The 17097-nt window shown below is 36.7% G+C and overlaps 1 protein-coding gene across 1 annotated transcript in view; it reads right to left on the reverse strand.

Annotated features, from left to right (window-relative positions):
• Positions 1–1780: 1780 nt before the first annotated feature.
• HERPUD2 (HERPUD family member 2) overlaps positions 1781–17097 on the reverse strand; it is a 73695-nt gene continuing 58378 nt past the window's right edge. Inside the window, exons 5-8 of the mRNA XM_007957059.2 lie at positions 6576–6698; positions 3188–3511; positions 2424–2541; positions 1781–1942 (exon numbers count right to left, since the gene is read on the reverse strand). Coding sequence (XP_007955250.1) covers positions 1781–1942; positions 2424–2541; positions 3188–3511; positions 6576–6698 — 727 coding nt within the window. The remainder of the gene's footprint in view (positions 1943–2423; positions 2542–3187; positions 3512–6575; positions 6699–17097) is intronic.

Below are 17097 nucleotides of genomic sequence, written 5' to 3' on the forward strand. Positions count from 1 at the left end.
AATGATTAGTAAGTATTGACAAGGTAAAGAAGGACGGGACTATGGTCCAAGCAAAATGAATAGCAACTATGTAAGTCCTGGGACTAGAAATAGAGAGTGGTAGAATTGGAAGACCAGGCTAGCTGTTAACAGAGATATCAAAGAGGAGCACAGTACGAGAGGAGGAACAGCCTGACTCTCAGGACTCGGTAAGCCATATGAGGAGTTTGGTCTTTATCTAGGAGCAATAAGATGACACTGAATGCTTCTGTACCCATTTTGAATTTGATACCTGCTTTCCAGAAAGGATTATGTACTATTCCACATTGTTCTGTAGCTCCACCCACCACTGAGTATCTTTCTATTACCAATTTGATAGTTTTAACTTGTATACACTAAATTTTTTTTCACATTTGTTGCCCATGTTTCTATCCACACTTCCTATTGGCCTGTTTGTCTTTTCTCACTGAATGATTTTTTTCACTCCATGAAAACTCTTTCTTCACTCAGTGATTTTGCCTTTTAATTATATATGTCAAAACATAAGTATTCACCTATATTTTCATTAGTATTTCCATAGTTTCATTATTCACACTCAATTGGGATGTCATGTAGAATTGGTTTTGATATTAACAGAAAGCTAGTTTTACTTTTCAGTTATCCCTTGAAATGTCACTTTTGTCATTAAAAGTAAGGAACTCAGAAAATAATTCATGGATATGTTTTCTCCGTCATCTGTTCTACTATCTAGCCATATATTTCTATGCCAGCTCTACAGTCATAATTTTATAATACATTTTCATGTGAGATACAAAGTAAGTTCTCCCATCCACATTTTCTTTTAGCTAACTACCCTGTAAGAAACTTACTACTTTCTTGTGAACTATTAACTTTGGCTTTCACTTGGATTTTTAAATCAACTACCCAGGTTTCAGACTACATGAGAAATAGAAAATGACTATTTGGAAAGGAAAAAGCTGAAAATAAATACCTTGAGGACTTCGCAATCCTTGTGAACAACTGCTGAAAATTACACAGATCTTTGCATGAAATGGGTACATTATTGAGAGTTTGAACAATACCCCACAAGACAGTTTACCATAATTGACCTTTTATTTAAAAAATTACAGGAAGTGATTTCCAGCATATCTCATTTTATAAAATTACTACCTGTATCAAACATTTTATATCACTGTTAATTCCACAGAAGAGCTGCCTTTTTGTAAAGATACTAATTCCAATTAATGGGATACATGCCCTTAAAATAGAGTATCCATTATTTTATTCAATTTCAAAATTAAGATTATTGAGTTTATTGCTTTTATGGCTGGGCAAGATGCAACTAGCACATTTTAGGTAAATAATATTCTTTGTTAAAAACTATGAGGTCATTCTGTTTAAAACTTTTAGGATAAGTCACAGAAAATAGATATATTTATTCAAATTACACATTAAAGGGCTAGGCTACTAACTATAGACATTTATATAAGAAGCAGCTCTTTAAAGAAATAAGACGCACAAATAGGTCTGTCTTGGTATAATGTACATAATTGAAATGAATAAAACCTGGAAGATCAATATTGTTATACTATGTTCTGTTAGAATCTTAAAAAAAAAAAAATCACATATTTAGTAGTCCATTTGTGCTTAAAATATTCATATGCATGGGAAGCTTAAAGAAAAAAACACCTCTGTACATGATGATCAAAAGAAAGTTATAAATTTTTTTGAAATTGCACTGTTATTTAAAACACTTTCCTACAGTCAAACAGTCCTTTGCAGCTGGCACAGTTTTTCAGGTCTAATTGGCAACCTGGGGAGGCCCCTCAGGTATAAGTGAAGTAAAGAAGGTGGTGATAAAAGACCAAGCCGAAGCCATTAATCCAGGCCTTTGAACAGCACTGGCTTCTTCACCTGCATCTTCTCCACTCTCATCTTCAAGTCCATCATCCATAAGACGCTCCTTTCAAATAAAACAAGAAATATACTCCTAAGTGATATGAACAGCTAGTATTAACTCATGAAAGAAAGGAGAGAGTTATGTTCCTTAATAGAAAGGAGTATGAGCATGTAATAAGGAAGTGGTATAGTATCTGGTCATTAGAACTCTTTGCTAAGCTCAAAAATTTCTTGGTGTTCAAGTTCAAAAGAGACAAGTGCCAATGTAATAAAATAAGTTCTCAACATGTGTATAAGTTTTTTTCTAGGTTATTTTCAGGAAGAATAATGTTAACCCTTCCTATTTAATTCTAATAGATGACTGACACAAAATTATATTCTAACTTCTCCAGGATAAAATCACCACAATTTGTCATCTAGATTTTCTACATGTACCATTCCACAAATGGAACATGTGGAAGACCTATGATTCTTTTATTATTTTGGCCCCACCCAGTCCTGGGAAACAATTATATTTAAAATATACAAAAACCTCATTAACATACCATTTCTTCTAGCTCTAGATTGTTTACATTTTGCCCATCATTGTTAACTTCAGCGTTATTGTTGGGAGCCTGTTGTTGGCCTCCTTCTTGCCTAAAAGGGAACCATCCAGCTTGGTGTCTGTTCAATAAAATAAAAAGTCACACTTGTTTTTTATTTGTAACACTAGAAAACTAGAAAATCAATGCCCTACAAGAGAAAAATGATTAGAAGTATAATAAATGAAAAGACCACTTCTCTTACTCTAGGTCAGAAAACTCTTTCTCTAAAGCAACAATAGCAAAAGAGCCAATTCAAGTCTAAAAGTCTACCATGGCTTAACTGGCTCTTTGATAGATATTAAGACATATCAGGAGTCATAAAATCTTCTCTTTGGGAGTTTTCAAAATGAAATTCAAGTATTTCTTTGTTCCTTGGGGAAAGGAGACAAGGAAAAGTTAGCCTACTTACACAAAACAAATCTGACCACATGACTTACTGCTGATTACTATTACTGCAAAAGGGCATCCTCCTACAGGAGTGCACTGTGCATTTTCACAAGTTCTAAATAATTAACAGAGCACATCTACCAAAGTTAACAATTTATATAAAAGACAGTAAAGGAGAAAACATTCTTGTTCAGCATGATCTACCTTGCTTCAGAAGGCCAGCATTCACACTCCTTTACTTAACATGCACTGAGAGACTACCTTATGACAGATTCTGTGCTAAACAGCTTTAGAAAGTAATTAAAAGAAACTATGAAAAGTTAATGAACATCACTTACAGATAAACCAGTAGCATGGCTCCCATTACCATGATAAACCTACTAAAAGAAGAATAGAAGTATACAATGCTAAGGAGAATTGCAGCTCGTGAGAACGTGTACATCCAGTCTAGCCAGTCTCGATTGAAGTCTTCTTCATTTAGCACTGGGCCTCCCTGTGCATTCATTTGAACATTCTCATTCATGGGTCGATTTTCTTGAGCCACTAGGTTTGGAGCTGGTGGGGGTTCTTCTCCAGGAACATGTGGCAAATTTAGAGGCTGTGGAGCAGTAGGCTGGGCTGGGTTGGCATTTGATGTGGCCTGAGCTGAAACTGCAGCTTGACTGAAATATTCACCAAAATATTAAAAAGAAAAAAAAAAACTTTGCCATATGATATTTTTTAAACCCAATATGGAATCTCACAACTTCTGTCCCATATTTCTTAGATAAGCACAAATTCCAATGGAAAAGTGGAGTGAAGACTGAGGGTAAGGTGTAGTACAGGTCACTCTTAGCTGGTAGTGTGAGATGGTAGGGAGAGGTGGAAGAGGTAAGAACAGCCAAGTTTCTTTTCTCTCTTTCACTATATAACCTTATAAGGTAATGGCAGGTGGTTCAAATGTTTTCATTTTCACTGAAGGCCTTTTGTTATTCTACATGGGAATACCCCCACATCACCACTACTTCACTCCAAGGCATATATTTTGAAAGATTTGTCTAAAAATTTATATTACTAATTGCCCTATGTGTCTGTTGTCAATGATAAATGATTTATATTAGTATTTCTAAAATATTAAATAGATCCCAGATAACAATCCCTCTACTCCCATAATGATCTTTGGGATTTCTAATTGAGGATCACAGATAAAAGTCCTTGTCAACTTAAAGAGGATTGTGGTCCTAAAGTTTGCTTACAATCTGATTTCTTGAATGTCAGAATACAATTTTTTTATAAAAGATTCCCAGCAAAATTATATTAAATCTGGATTTCCTTCAAGAGTATCCAGCAAGGGGGTAAGTTGTAGAAAAAGATTGGCCCTGAATTCACTATTGTTGACATCAGGTAACAGGTAGCCAGGGAATCATTTTACTATTCTCTCTACATTTTCATATGTCTAAATTTATCCGTAACAAAAAGTTTAGCATTCGGATAGCAAAATGAAATAAAAGTTTCCCAGGATACAAAAGCTTAAAACAGTATGATAATACCTTATGTCTATATAGGGCTTTGTAGTTTTCACAAACACTTCCTACCTCACAGATATTCTGATACATAAGAACTTAGCAAGCCACAAAACCCACTTCTTTTTCATGGTTCTCATGAGATTTACAAATGAGACAAGGGACATAAAACACCCAGCATAACCACATTGTAGTCACTCAAAGGATAGTTAATACCATGGCAACACACAAAGTTCAAAGAGCCAGCCTAGAGCCAAAAAGTTATGAAAGAGGGCATTAGGTTAGCTTTATTGGGTAAGTCAGAAGAAGAATAAGGATTTTAGACTTTACAATGTGGGCAAGAGAGTCATCAGATATTTTAGGGGACAGGGAATGACCAATACAATTACGTGTTAAGAAAGTAACCTGGAAGTAGTATATAAGATGGCATGTAGTAAAGAGCCTAAAAGGAGAAAGAATTACTGCAATAAAGCATCTAAAATGAAAAAATGTTGGAAGTAGGATATAAAAGAAAGGACAGAAGCTAGAGACAACATATTAACTCGTCTTGGTAAATTACTGGGTTCAGGAATAACAGAAGTCAGAACCAAAGCTGAAGTTCATTGTTTGGATGTTGATTATGAAAAGAGACAGTAATCCACTGCCATGAGTTGATCCAGACTTACAGTGACCCTGTAGGACAGAGTAGAACTTCCCCATAGGGTTTCCAAGGCTGTAATATTTACAGAAGCAGTCTGCCTGCCACATCTTTCTTCCATGGAGTGGCTGAAGGGTTTGAGTTGCCGACCTATCTGTCAGCAGCCAAGCACTTAACCACTGCACCACCAGGGCTCCTTCAGGGAGACAGTAACACTGATAAAGAAGTCAGGAAGGAGAATGTACTCGAGAGAATGGAGCAGTCAAATTTTAGACATACTGAGTTTGGGCAAACTGGAAATCTTCCAACAATTAAGTGGAGATACAGGATAAAGCACAGCAGGAGATAAAGAATTGGGAGTCATTCAGAGAGCTAATGTAACAACTAAGGCTGTTGAAGAGAGAAATCCAAGGGGCCCGGCCCAGGACTGATTCCTGTCTTCCTACCACATTATAGGAGCCATAAGGCACATGGTAAGTACACAAATGTCTATCAAACTGAGCAAGGAATGTTATCATTAAAAAGGAGGAAAAAATGAGGGTACTAAAGGACAGGAAGAAAGTGATCAAAAAGATAAAAAGAATGAAGAGGATAACAGGATCATAAACATAAGGAGAGGAGAACATTAAAGAAGCTAGTTCCAAACCAAAACCAAACTTGCTGCCGTCGAGTCGGATCATAATCACAGCAACCCCTCCTTGGGTTTCCGAGGCACTGTCACTACGGAAGTAGATTGCCCAACCTTCCTTCCCAGGAGTGACTGGTGGGTTTGAACCACCAGCCTTCTGGTTAGCAGTCAAATGCCTTAGGCACTACACCATAGTTAGTGTTAAATTAATACACAAGAAGAAAGGCTGAGAAAGAGTACTCAGTGCTAAGATTGCTCCATGTTGACCAAAATCAAGACTGACAGTCCACTATTAGCCCACCTGAGCCCTACACAGATCTGAGCTCTCTGACCATAGGGCTCCTTCTACCTCCTTTTTCATTCAACCCCCTTTCTCCTTATGTAGGCTTGCAATCTTCTAGTGAAACTTTCTGAAGTGTTCTCCTCTTAAGTACGCAAGTATTGTATTGAAGAAAACATCTGACTATCGTTGCTAAATATAATTAGGGGGAGAAAGGAGGAGCTGGGAGCTGGTTTAGTTGAAATGGAAACCCTTTTTCCTTTAGCCAAACACTTGAGAACAAAGAATCTATCTACTGAGATGCTTATGAATTTCTTCTCCTAGTAATTTTAAGGAGCTATGGTGGCACAGAGGAGCTCTGGTAGCATAGTGGCTAAAGCAATTGACTGCTAACCAGAAGGCTGGCAGTTCAAACCCACCAGCCACTCCTTGGAAGGAAGGTTGGGCAATCCTACTTCCGTAGTGATACTGCCTCGGAAACCCAAGGAGGGGTCGCTATGAGTCGGGGCTGACTCAATGGCACATAACAACAACAACAACAACATGGTGGCACAGTGCCTAAGGCATTTGACTGTGAAATACATCAGCAAATGAGATTTCAAGTCAACTTACTTAGGATTAAAAAAAAAAAGAAAACAAATATATTGAATAACAAAAAAACTGACTCAAATTAACTTACTATTGCATGTAATACTGATGAGCATACATCTGTTGCCACCACAGAATTTGCAGTGGGCTGAAAGCAGGATACACTGGAAACCCAGCTGGAACTGCTTGCCCAGGAAACTGGTTGTCCACATTTCTACAACAGAAAGTAGTATTTTAATGCACCAGAAGTGGAAAGCAGTTCTCAGCATTTAGCATTTCTAAATTACAAGCTATGCATTAATAAAATGTATGGAATTTTACTGAAAAGAGAAATACTTATTTTCAACATTCTTCAATTAAGATGTTATGACTTATGTAAAATGACCCTGGGTTAAGTGTATAGAACAACTACCACCTTCAGCCCAGTTTTAATGGGAATATAAAGCAAGTCATCTACAAAATGTGTGGCAAACTGAACATCTGCTATCTTCTCATTTCAGCACACAAGGCCAAAAATACTTTCATTTTAAGTAAATTCTCCTCAGAAACTATTAACCAAAGCCCTAAAATAAACATCATGACAAAATATTTTAGAGAATGAGAAAATTAACCAAATACTATTTTATATTAGTAATAAAATACTATTAAAACATATAGATAGCTAGTGGCTGTAAAATGTAAAAATGGACATTTCAAATATCTGCTAAATATTCTTTGGTTAAAGAACGAAAATTAGCAGAACATGTTTATATATGCATTAAAAAGTAAGTAAAACCTCTGTTAAGTCAATAAAACTTGGAAAAGGCCACAATTAATTTCCCTATGCATCAGTTTCCTCATCTGTAAAACAGAGCTAATAAAAGAATCTTTCTCATAGGGTTGTTATTCAGTACTCTGTAAATGTTAACTATTTTTGTATTTACACTCCCTAACTCTGAACATAGCTCCAAAGTGTGTAATACAAGATATGTAGAAAATATCATATATATATCAATATATATATCAAAGCATCTACAGAAATAAACATATAAATAAAGTAGAAGTGAATTCACTAACTCTTGTTTTTTGCATATTACTTGAATGTTCTCTTTAGCTGATATTAGTATAGTCAATCCAGAGTGATATAAGAGTAATTAACAAATTCATGAAATTTACTTTATTTACTTAACATACATTTGGCAATAGGTGATTACAGAAACCTAATTTAGAAGAGGCTGTAGCCAGGGGCTAAAACTTACAAACAGAAATACCTGAGGAAAAACACAAAGCTAGGTAAGGTGCCAACTCCCCTGTATGTTACATGACCTTTCCTCACGCTTGGAGGTGTCATGGGAGTCCCAATGTGATTTCTCATCCTCAAAAGGCCCTACTATCACTTGAATACAGCCCTCTTCCTACTTCCCAAGCCTTCCCTCAACTTACTTAAGAAGAATAGCAAATCCTCATCCAGAACAAAGAAGAATGAAGAAAACCAAAAATTCATGGAAACAATTAGTCCTGGCAACTGGTATACCATCTGATCTGCAGCCTATACAACTATGAGACCAGAAGAACTACATAGTGCCCGGCTGCCACTATCAACCACCTGGAAGAGGATCTATGTAGGAGATCCTGGCTAAAGAGGGAGAAAAATGTAGAACAAGACTCAAAAGCATTTGGAGAAAAATAAAAGAGGAGAGCAGGTTTGCTGGTCCGACAGAGCCTGGTGGAACCACTGAGACTATGGCCCCTAGCTGCCCTTCAAGTCTGGAATTGAACCCACATCTGTGGCTTCCAGCCAAACAAAAGACAGACATATGAGTTGAACATGTACCTGAGGGTAGATGCACTCCTTGGAGATCTCAATCATGGGAGAAAGAAGGGCTGCTTATACACAGGGAGACAGCTGGGGGGAGCAGGAGTGCATGGAGGGATGGACACAGGGAAGAGGTAACTATCAGGAGGAAGTGGGAGGGGAGCTGTTGCATTGTGGTAAACTGTGGTCAATGTTATGAGGCAAAGTACAAGTGAACTGCTGTATGGAAAGTGAATTTGCTCTGTAAATTTTCACCCAAATCACAATTTAAAAAGAAGAAGAAGAAGAAGAAGAATAGCAAAGTGGGCCCCAGTAGCATGCTTCCCAACTCTTGATAAATCTTTTCTAAAAGGGGAGAAATACACTAGCTATTCCTTTAAAAAATATCAATTGGTGATCAAACTTGGAAAGAAAGCCAGACAGACCATTGGAGCAGAAAAGTATTATACAACATTTCTATAAAGAACTTGGCATTTACACCAAGGAATGGAAGCATCTCTGAGTATATCTTGAAACTACCCTGATGAAGTATTGGCAACATGAGGATGTCGCCATATTACACTTAATAAATCTATTCCCACTCCTAGGCCCTTTTCCCATGACAGCAGATAAACATTAGAGACAGGAAAAATAGCTTCTTACATTGAAAAGAGAGAAATCAGTGCTCCATAAGCAATTAACTCCACCCCCCCCCCTTTGTCCCTCCCTCCCACCCCTGGTAACCACTAATAAACTTTGGTAATAATACATTTGCCTATTCCTGTCATTTTATATAAGTAAGGAATAATACACTCAGCATTTCTCAAGCTGAAAGAACTGAGGAAAAAAAATTAAGCCTTGTATTGCAATATTGAAAGATTCCATGGGCAATATGTTAAATGATGCAAGAAACATCAAAAGAAGATGGATGGAATACACAGTCACTATACCAAAAAGAACTGGTGAAGAACAAGGCTCCAGAAATTGATAGAATACCCATTGAGTTGTTTCAACAAACAAATGCTGCACTGGAGGCATTCACTCAGCTATGTCAAGAGATCTGGAAGACAGCTACCTGGCCAACTGACTGAAGAGATCCATATCTGTACCCATTCCAAAAAAATGTGATCCCTCAGAATGTGGAAATTATGAAACAAAATCAGTATCACATGCAAGTAAAATCTTACTGAAGATAATTTAAAAAAGGTTGCAGCAGTATGTTGACAGAGACCTTCCAGAAATGCAAGCTGGATTCATAAGGGGACGTGGAGTAAGGGCTATCATCATTATTAGATGGATATCAGATGGATCTTGGCTCAAAGCAAAGAATACCAGAGAGATGTTTACTTGTGTTTTATTGACAATGCAAAGGCATTTGATTGTGTGGATCATAACAAATTGCGGATAACATTGAGAAGAATGGGAATCCCAGAACACTTCATTGTACTCATGAAGAATCTATACATAGACCAGAAGGCTGTCGTTTGAACAGAACAAGGGGATACTGCATGGTTTAAAATCAGGAAGGGAATGCATCAGGGTTGTATCTTTTCACCATACTTATTCAATCTGCATGCTGGGCAAATAATCTGAGAAGCTGGATGATATGAAAAAGAACACGGCATCAGGATTGGAGGAAGGCTCGTTAACAATCTGAGATACGCAGATGACATTTACTGATGAAGATTGAAGACTACAGTCTGCAGTATGGATTACACCTCAATATAAAGAAAACAAAAATCCTCACAACTGGACCAATGAGCAGCATCACAATAGATGGAGAAAAGACTGAAGTTGTCAAAGACTTCATATTATGGTTCTACATCAAAGCCAATGGGAGCAGCAGTTAAGACATCAAAAGACGTATGGCATTTGGGCAAATCTGTTGCAAAAACCTCTTTCAAGTGCTGAAGAACAAAGATATATCCTTGAAGACTAAGATGCGCCTAACCCATGCCATGGTATTCTCAATTGCCTCATACGCATGTGAGAGCTAGACATTGAATAAGGAAGACTGAAGAAGAGTTGATGCTTTTGAGTTGTGGTGTTGGCGAAGAATGCTGAAAGTACCGTGGACTGCTAAAAGGACTAACAGATCTGTCCTGGATGAAGTGCAGCCGGAATGGTCCTTGAAAGTGAAAATGGCCAGACTTCATCTCACCTACTTTGGTCATGTGGTCAGAAGAGACCATTCTCTGGAGAAGGATGTCATGCTTGGTAAAGTGGAGGGTCAACCAAAGAGGAGAAAGCCTTCAACAAGATGAATTGACATGGTGACTGCAGCGATGGACTCAGGTATAGTAAGGATCATGAGGCTGGCACAGGACCGAGCAGTGATTCGTTCTGTTGTACATAAGGTCGCCCTGGGTTGGAGACGTCTTGGCAGCACACAACAACAACAAGGTCATATAGTATTTGTCCTTTTGTGATTGATTTACTTCCTCAGTGGCTGCTCTGCAACAGAAAGATGTAGCAAATCTGCTTCTATAAAGATTCACGGCCTTGGAAATATCATGGGGACATTCTACTCTATATTATAGGGTCATCATGAGTCAGAATTAACTTGAAGGCATTAAGTTTTATGTAGCTATTAAAAGGAATGAAGATCTTAGATACTCCTATGGAGTGACTCCTGTTTAAGTGACACTTTGTTAAAAAGAAAGATGCAAGAGTGTGTATACACCTATTCCTCATTTATGAACATAGTTAAGTCCCAAAGACCAGGTTGCTATGCAAAAATCAGCAGTATATGCAAATGGAGGATGGCCACATCAGATCACAAAATGGAGGATGACTGCATCATTACATAAGAGCCAAACTATATCATTACATAACTTGCAAATCACTAAGAATCATGGCCCAACCAAGGTGAACACATAACCTTACCATCACTCATAACCAGAGTTACTCTCACCTGGCATTTGTTACTGGCAGATGTACATCATCATTGGGCAAAACAGTCAGCAGATTTATTACTATGGTCATAAATGCAAAATATCAGAAAAGGAAACAGTCAATAAGTGAGGAGTATGTGTAATATGTTATCTTTTGTGTAAGAGAGAGTAATCAATACTGTGTTAATAAACATCTAAATTATACAGGCATTCAGATTGAGCTTCTCAGTGAAAGGTTAACCTGTGTTGCTCTAAGGAAATCAAAGAGGAGAGAAAGAAGACGATGTAGTTGTTCTAGGAAAAATATATAATCAGAACGTTACAGGAAGTGTGTCAGAACGTTACAGGAAGTGTGTTTTGAAAATACTTGATGGATTGATACAGAAGAAATAATTGTTTGCAAGGTAACGGTGTTAACAGTCATGCTGAACTTTTAAGCTAACCTTCTTCTTCTATGTACATAAAAACTCTGCCTTCTCTTCAGAACCTCGGAGCACTCTGTACTTTCATTTTGTGCTGACCAGCTTGAGTTGCTCTTCTTCAATAAAACTCTTTGTTCTTACTCCTAACAGAGTATGAGATTTTCTTCTTTGGTAATACACAAATACATTTCTTTTTTAATTCTAAGAAACAATGAAAGGATAAACAAAAAAAATAATAACAAATAAGATATCTACTATGAAAAAAGAGAACTGAGAGAGGTGGAAAAAAACGAAAGAGGCCTCTTTGAAAGCAGTTTGTTTTATAGTTTTGATGCTAGAACCATGAAAATAGTTTGTACAGTTAAGAAAAAAATTAAATCAAAAAGAAATACTAGCAAGTTGTCAAAACAAATCAAAGAAATGGAAAAAAAATAAACTTATGCATGAAGTTTTGTAGCATAACCAAAGAGATAAATTATTCTACTGATTTTAAAGCACAGCATTTTAACTATATATCCTTAGTAGGATAAATTCTAAGACAAAAAGAACAAAAAAAATTTAAGTCATATTATACAAGTGGAAACAGTACTGTTACTTCAAAACTATCTGATAAAAATAAACATACATAAATACTGGATAAAGTAATAAATAATTTTGCTAATTTAAGATTTTCATCAAAAAAGGTAAGTTCACAAATCAAAGCACTTCTGTAAAAAACCCTTTAATCTTTAACCTGAAATATCAGTATGAATTCATGATATATTTTTTTCTTTCTAAGAAAAGTATTTCTTAACTCTGACGATTGAAAAGGCTTAGAACTGACAACTGAGTAGCATGAGGACATGTAGCACCCAGACTGATCTGTAAACACTATTTCTCATCAGGATTCCGTGGGGACAGGTTCAAGATGAGCCTGAGACATCTTGTCATGCATGAAATCTATGACATTATACAAAATTACTATAAACTGTATCAAAATGATACACCATACAAACTTAACAGACTCCCACTGGTCTAAAATGGGGCAATATGAGCATCAAAATGAATTACTAGAGTAGACTAAAATACAAATGCACAAAATCCATAAATTCACACCAATAATCTATTTAAAAAAAAAAAAAAAAAAACTCATTGGTCACTTTGGCAGGTTACAAGTAGGCAGGAAGGGAAAATAGCATCCTGTCCTAGGGGGCAAGGCCAAAGGGAGGTGAAAGGGGAAAAGAGGCGGAATATCTAAAAAAGCTAAGCTAACACCTGCAGAAACCTGTCAACCACCTGCATGGCCTCTTATGCGCCCGTTGAGTCAGATCTAACTCCAACAGAACCCTCCTTGGGTTTCCGAGGCGCTATCACTACAGAAGTAGATTGCCCAACCTTCCTTCCGACAAGTGGCTGGTGGGTTTGAACCGCCAGCCTTCTGGTGAGTAGTCAAATGCCTTAGGCCCTATGCCACCAGAGCTCCCACATGCCCTAGCCAATCCAAATTAAGCAGAATGACCACAGGCCCAGGAAACTTGAGGTTGAGGGAAAAGTCCCTAACTTGGAGCATGCACTATACAGCCTCATGTTCTGACCTAGACCTCATTCCATATCATTATATCATCATCATAATATAATTAACACCACCCTCTTTTTGCAGTTTCTGTCTTTTGCATACCAGACAAGTGCAAAAGGCCTCTCAGGAACCTGTCAATCAGCCTATCAATCAACCTATCACTCAAGGGACTCATTCCACCTTCAGAACACCCCTTCATGTCCCTTTTAGGAAATATAAAACCAGTAAATTAAACAGCTTAACATCTTTTCCATTCCACAGGAAAGACCTGTTTCCATTCTCCTTGGGAACATTCCATGCTTTTAATAAAGTGCATATATGCTTGTGTGATTGATGCCTGTATTGCAAATTTGTTAATCTGCCACCAACACCATCGTGGACTACCACCTGCTCCTGTCGCCCAACTGCGTATCAACTGCTTGCAGAGATTCTTCCCGTGAGTGGGGTGAGGCCAGGGATCGAGGCTAGCCACCCCAGACAACACAAGGATACAACTTATGATTCTGAAAATTAATAAAGGTAAAGAATCTAGCATTTATCAGGCCTTTTCTGAATGGACTGAATTCCAAGATAATACAAGAGCTCATGAGAGAATGTTCTTTATCCAAGAAGCACAGGTAACAAATGAAGAAATGATAAAATTAAGAAATTACCATTTTGCAACAACTAATGAAATAATGGATCTAGTCAATGAGCACTACCAGTTGCCATTGAGTTGATTCCAACTCATGGCAACTCTATGTGCTGCAGAGTAGAACTGTGCTCCATAGGGTTTTCAAGACTGTGGTCTTCTGCAAGCAGATGACCAGGCCTTGATCATTAATTGCTATCAATACTATTATCTGGATGATGAAGAACTTTATAGTGGAAGGATCAGGCTGGTCACACTGAACCCAGAGATCAACCTTAATATGACTAGGGATGAGACTCAGAAGGAAGGTTGGGCAATCTACTTCCATAGTGATACTGCCTCAGCAACCCAAGGAGGGGTCACTATGAGTCAGGTCCGACTCGATGGCACATAACAACAACAACAAGGGATGAGACAGCCACATTTTATGTGCCTCCTCATGTGATACGACAGCAAGGGCACAGCACTACCTATGAAGAATTCTTAAAAAAAGAAATAGAAAAAAAAAATTGAATCTTAGATTGAATTTAATTAAGTCTTAGCTCTAATCATCAGTAGGCAATATGGAGAAACAGTAAAGTGCTAAATGATAATTAAATACAGACTACTGTAGGAAATTACATAGAACAACAACAAAAACAGGCATGAAGTAAAAAAGGGAGATGAGTGGGGATTAGATTAGCAGAGTCTTAAGAAATATCAACCAAATGCAATGTGCCAACCTCTTTTAATATTGACTCATTCAGCCAAAACAACTACAAAAAGACATTTGAGGCAATCAGGAAAAACTGAACACAAATTGGGTATCAGATGATATTCAGGAATTTATAATTTTGTTGAATGTTCTAATAGTATTATGGTTTAAGAATATTTAAAGCCTTATCTGTCACAGCTGTTACAGATAGACAATAACCAATAGAATTATATGATGTCTAGATTTTTTTAAAAAAATATACTTCAGCCTCAGAAAAATAGAGGGAGCAAAGTGCAATAGATGAAGAATGACAGTGCATTAATAATTACTGAAGCTGGATAGTAGGTATATGGGGGCCCATTACAATATTTTCTGTACTTTATGAATATTTTTAAACTGTAAGTTTAAGCAGTAAATGAAAATATTGACTGTTTAATCTACACATATATCATCAGAGGACTGATTTGTTATAGTTATCCATATAATGGAATACTGTACAACTGATGAAGAATGGGACAGGTCTATGTACACTAGTATTATAATCATTAATATATTTAGTAAAAAAAACAAGATGTAGGCTAGTGTGTATAGTAAGTGTGCTACCAATTGTGTTAATATACACAAACACACACACTTGTGTTAGCACAGTTTATCTCTGGAAGAATATGGGAGAAATTGCTAACAATGGTTGTCTCTGATAGCAACTGGTAGCTAGGAGACACAGAAGAAACTTTTGAATACGTTTTTGTTCCCTTGAAAAATGGTACCATGTGAGTATATTACCTCTTAGAAAATAACTAAAAGTGAAATTGCCTATTTACTATCCTATCTCTCTGACCACACTATGTGCTTGTAAGAATAGGAAATAAGCTTCATCCATTATTGTAACTCTAGCATTTAGTACAATAAATATGTGTTGAATCCAACTTCATTAAACTTCACAGCAAGAAAACATAGGAAAATAGAGTAATGATTATAAGCAACTATTAAATCTACTAACATGGAAATGCCACTTAATTTCCTAACGTATAAACATCTTAATGACATGATAAAAATTAGAACTACATTAGAGAAAACCACTGCAAAGGAAAGAATACTGAAACATTTAAAACACTAAAAGCTAACAAATCACCTTTAGATGATTGTGGTGGTGGTGGTGGTGTGTGGAGTCAGGTGGATTTTGACTCATGCGGACCTTACAGGACAAGGCAGTAAAGTCCCATGATGTTTTCTAGACTTAAATCTTGATGAGAAGAGATGGCCAGGCCTTCTCTCCCACTGAGCAGTTAGTGGGTTCAAAGCACCAACTAACTTTTCAGTCAATAGCTGAGCACTGAACTACTGTATCGCTAGGGCTCCTTTTCAGATGCTTAGACATGGATAAGTTTCCCCTTCTGTTTGGTGATTTTTAACCAAACTCTTTAATATACATTTTACTATTCAAAATAAATTGTGTTCAATTTTATTTTTTTTGGCAAAGAACCAAGTAAAATAACAAGACACATAGGGAAAACATAATTATTTGGAATGTGTAGCATGTCTGTCTCTACAAACAATGTCACATTATTTATGTCAGGAAAACAAAGTAAAATGATAATCTGGTCCCTCTCCCTGGCCCTGGGAAAGTCACAGAGAGGAAACTGCTGATAAATATGTGTGGGAAGAAATCATAGCTGATGACAGAAGTTCTGACATTTTATTTTTAGATAGGCTATACCAATTAGTGCTAGAGAAAAAAATAAAACACAGGAAAATAAAAGGGGAAGGGGAGACAAGTTCACTGGAACAAATGGAATTGGTGAAGTTTAGTAAGAGACAATGACAAAAATCAAGAAATAATGAATTTAATGAAATAAGGCATGTATAAGGGATCAAGATAATGCTCTTCTCATGCTAAGTACTCAATAAGAATTAATATATTTTTAAAATGCATTTTATTGAAATACAATTTATGTACAGTGAAATACACAAAACTAAAGTGACATGGGTCAATGAATTTTTTTTTTTCTTTTCTTTTTTGCAGTGTTCCCTCCCCTCCCCTCCCACCACTGGCAACCAACAAAAAAAGTTTCCCTCCATATATAAACCTTTCCTTGACCCTCCACAACAACAAACTAAAACTATATTTGTCCTTCTGTGATTGACTTATGTCACTCAGCATAATGTCCCCCAAGTTCATCCATATTATGTGGTGTTTTGCAGACTCTACATTATTCTTTAGTGCTGCGTAACATTCCATTATGTGTATGTACCACAGTTTGGTCATCCACTCTTCCACTATAAATCTTAGAGATAAGTCCCTTGCCAGATATGTAATTATCAGCAAATATGAATTTGTTGCTGTCATTTGTGTTATGTGCTTTTTCATGGTGTCAATTTCTTTGTTCCATATAATTGTCTATGCTGAGCTCGTTTTGTTTATGAATTGTGTTATCACTTCTTTCATTGCTATTGTTTTAGTATTTGCTGAATATTTATTCTGGTCCTCTTTTTTGACATGAAGGTTTATCATTTTTGTTTGAGGGTACCCTGTGATTTAGTTTCCTCCAGTTTAGAACAGTCCATTCTATCTTGTAGTTGTCTTGACTTCCCTACCATCTAGAAGTTCTGTAATGACACAGTTTTTTCCCTCTTTTTGGTTTG

Source organism: Orycteropus afer, unplaced genomic scaffold, assembly GCF_000298275.1.
Source record: "Orycteropus afer afer isolate SDZICR_OR568_19922 unplaced genomic scaffold, OryAfe1.0 scaffold00699, whole genome shotgun sequence".
Classification (NCBI taxonomy): Eukaryota; Metazoa; Chordata; class Mammalia; order Tubulidentata; family Orycteropodidae; genus Orycteropus; species Orycteropus afer.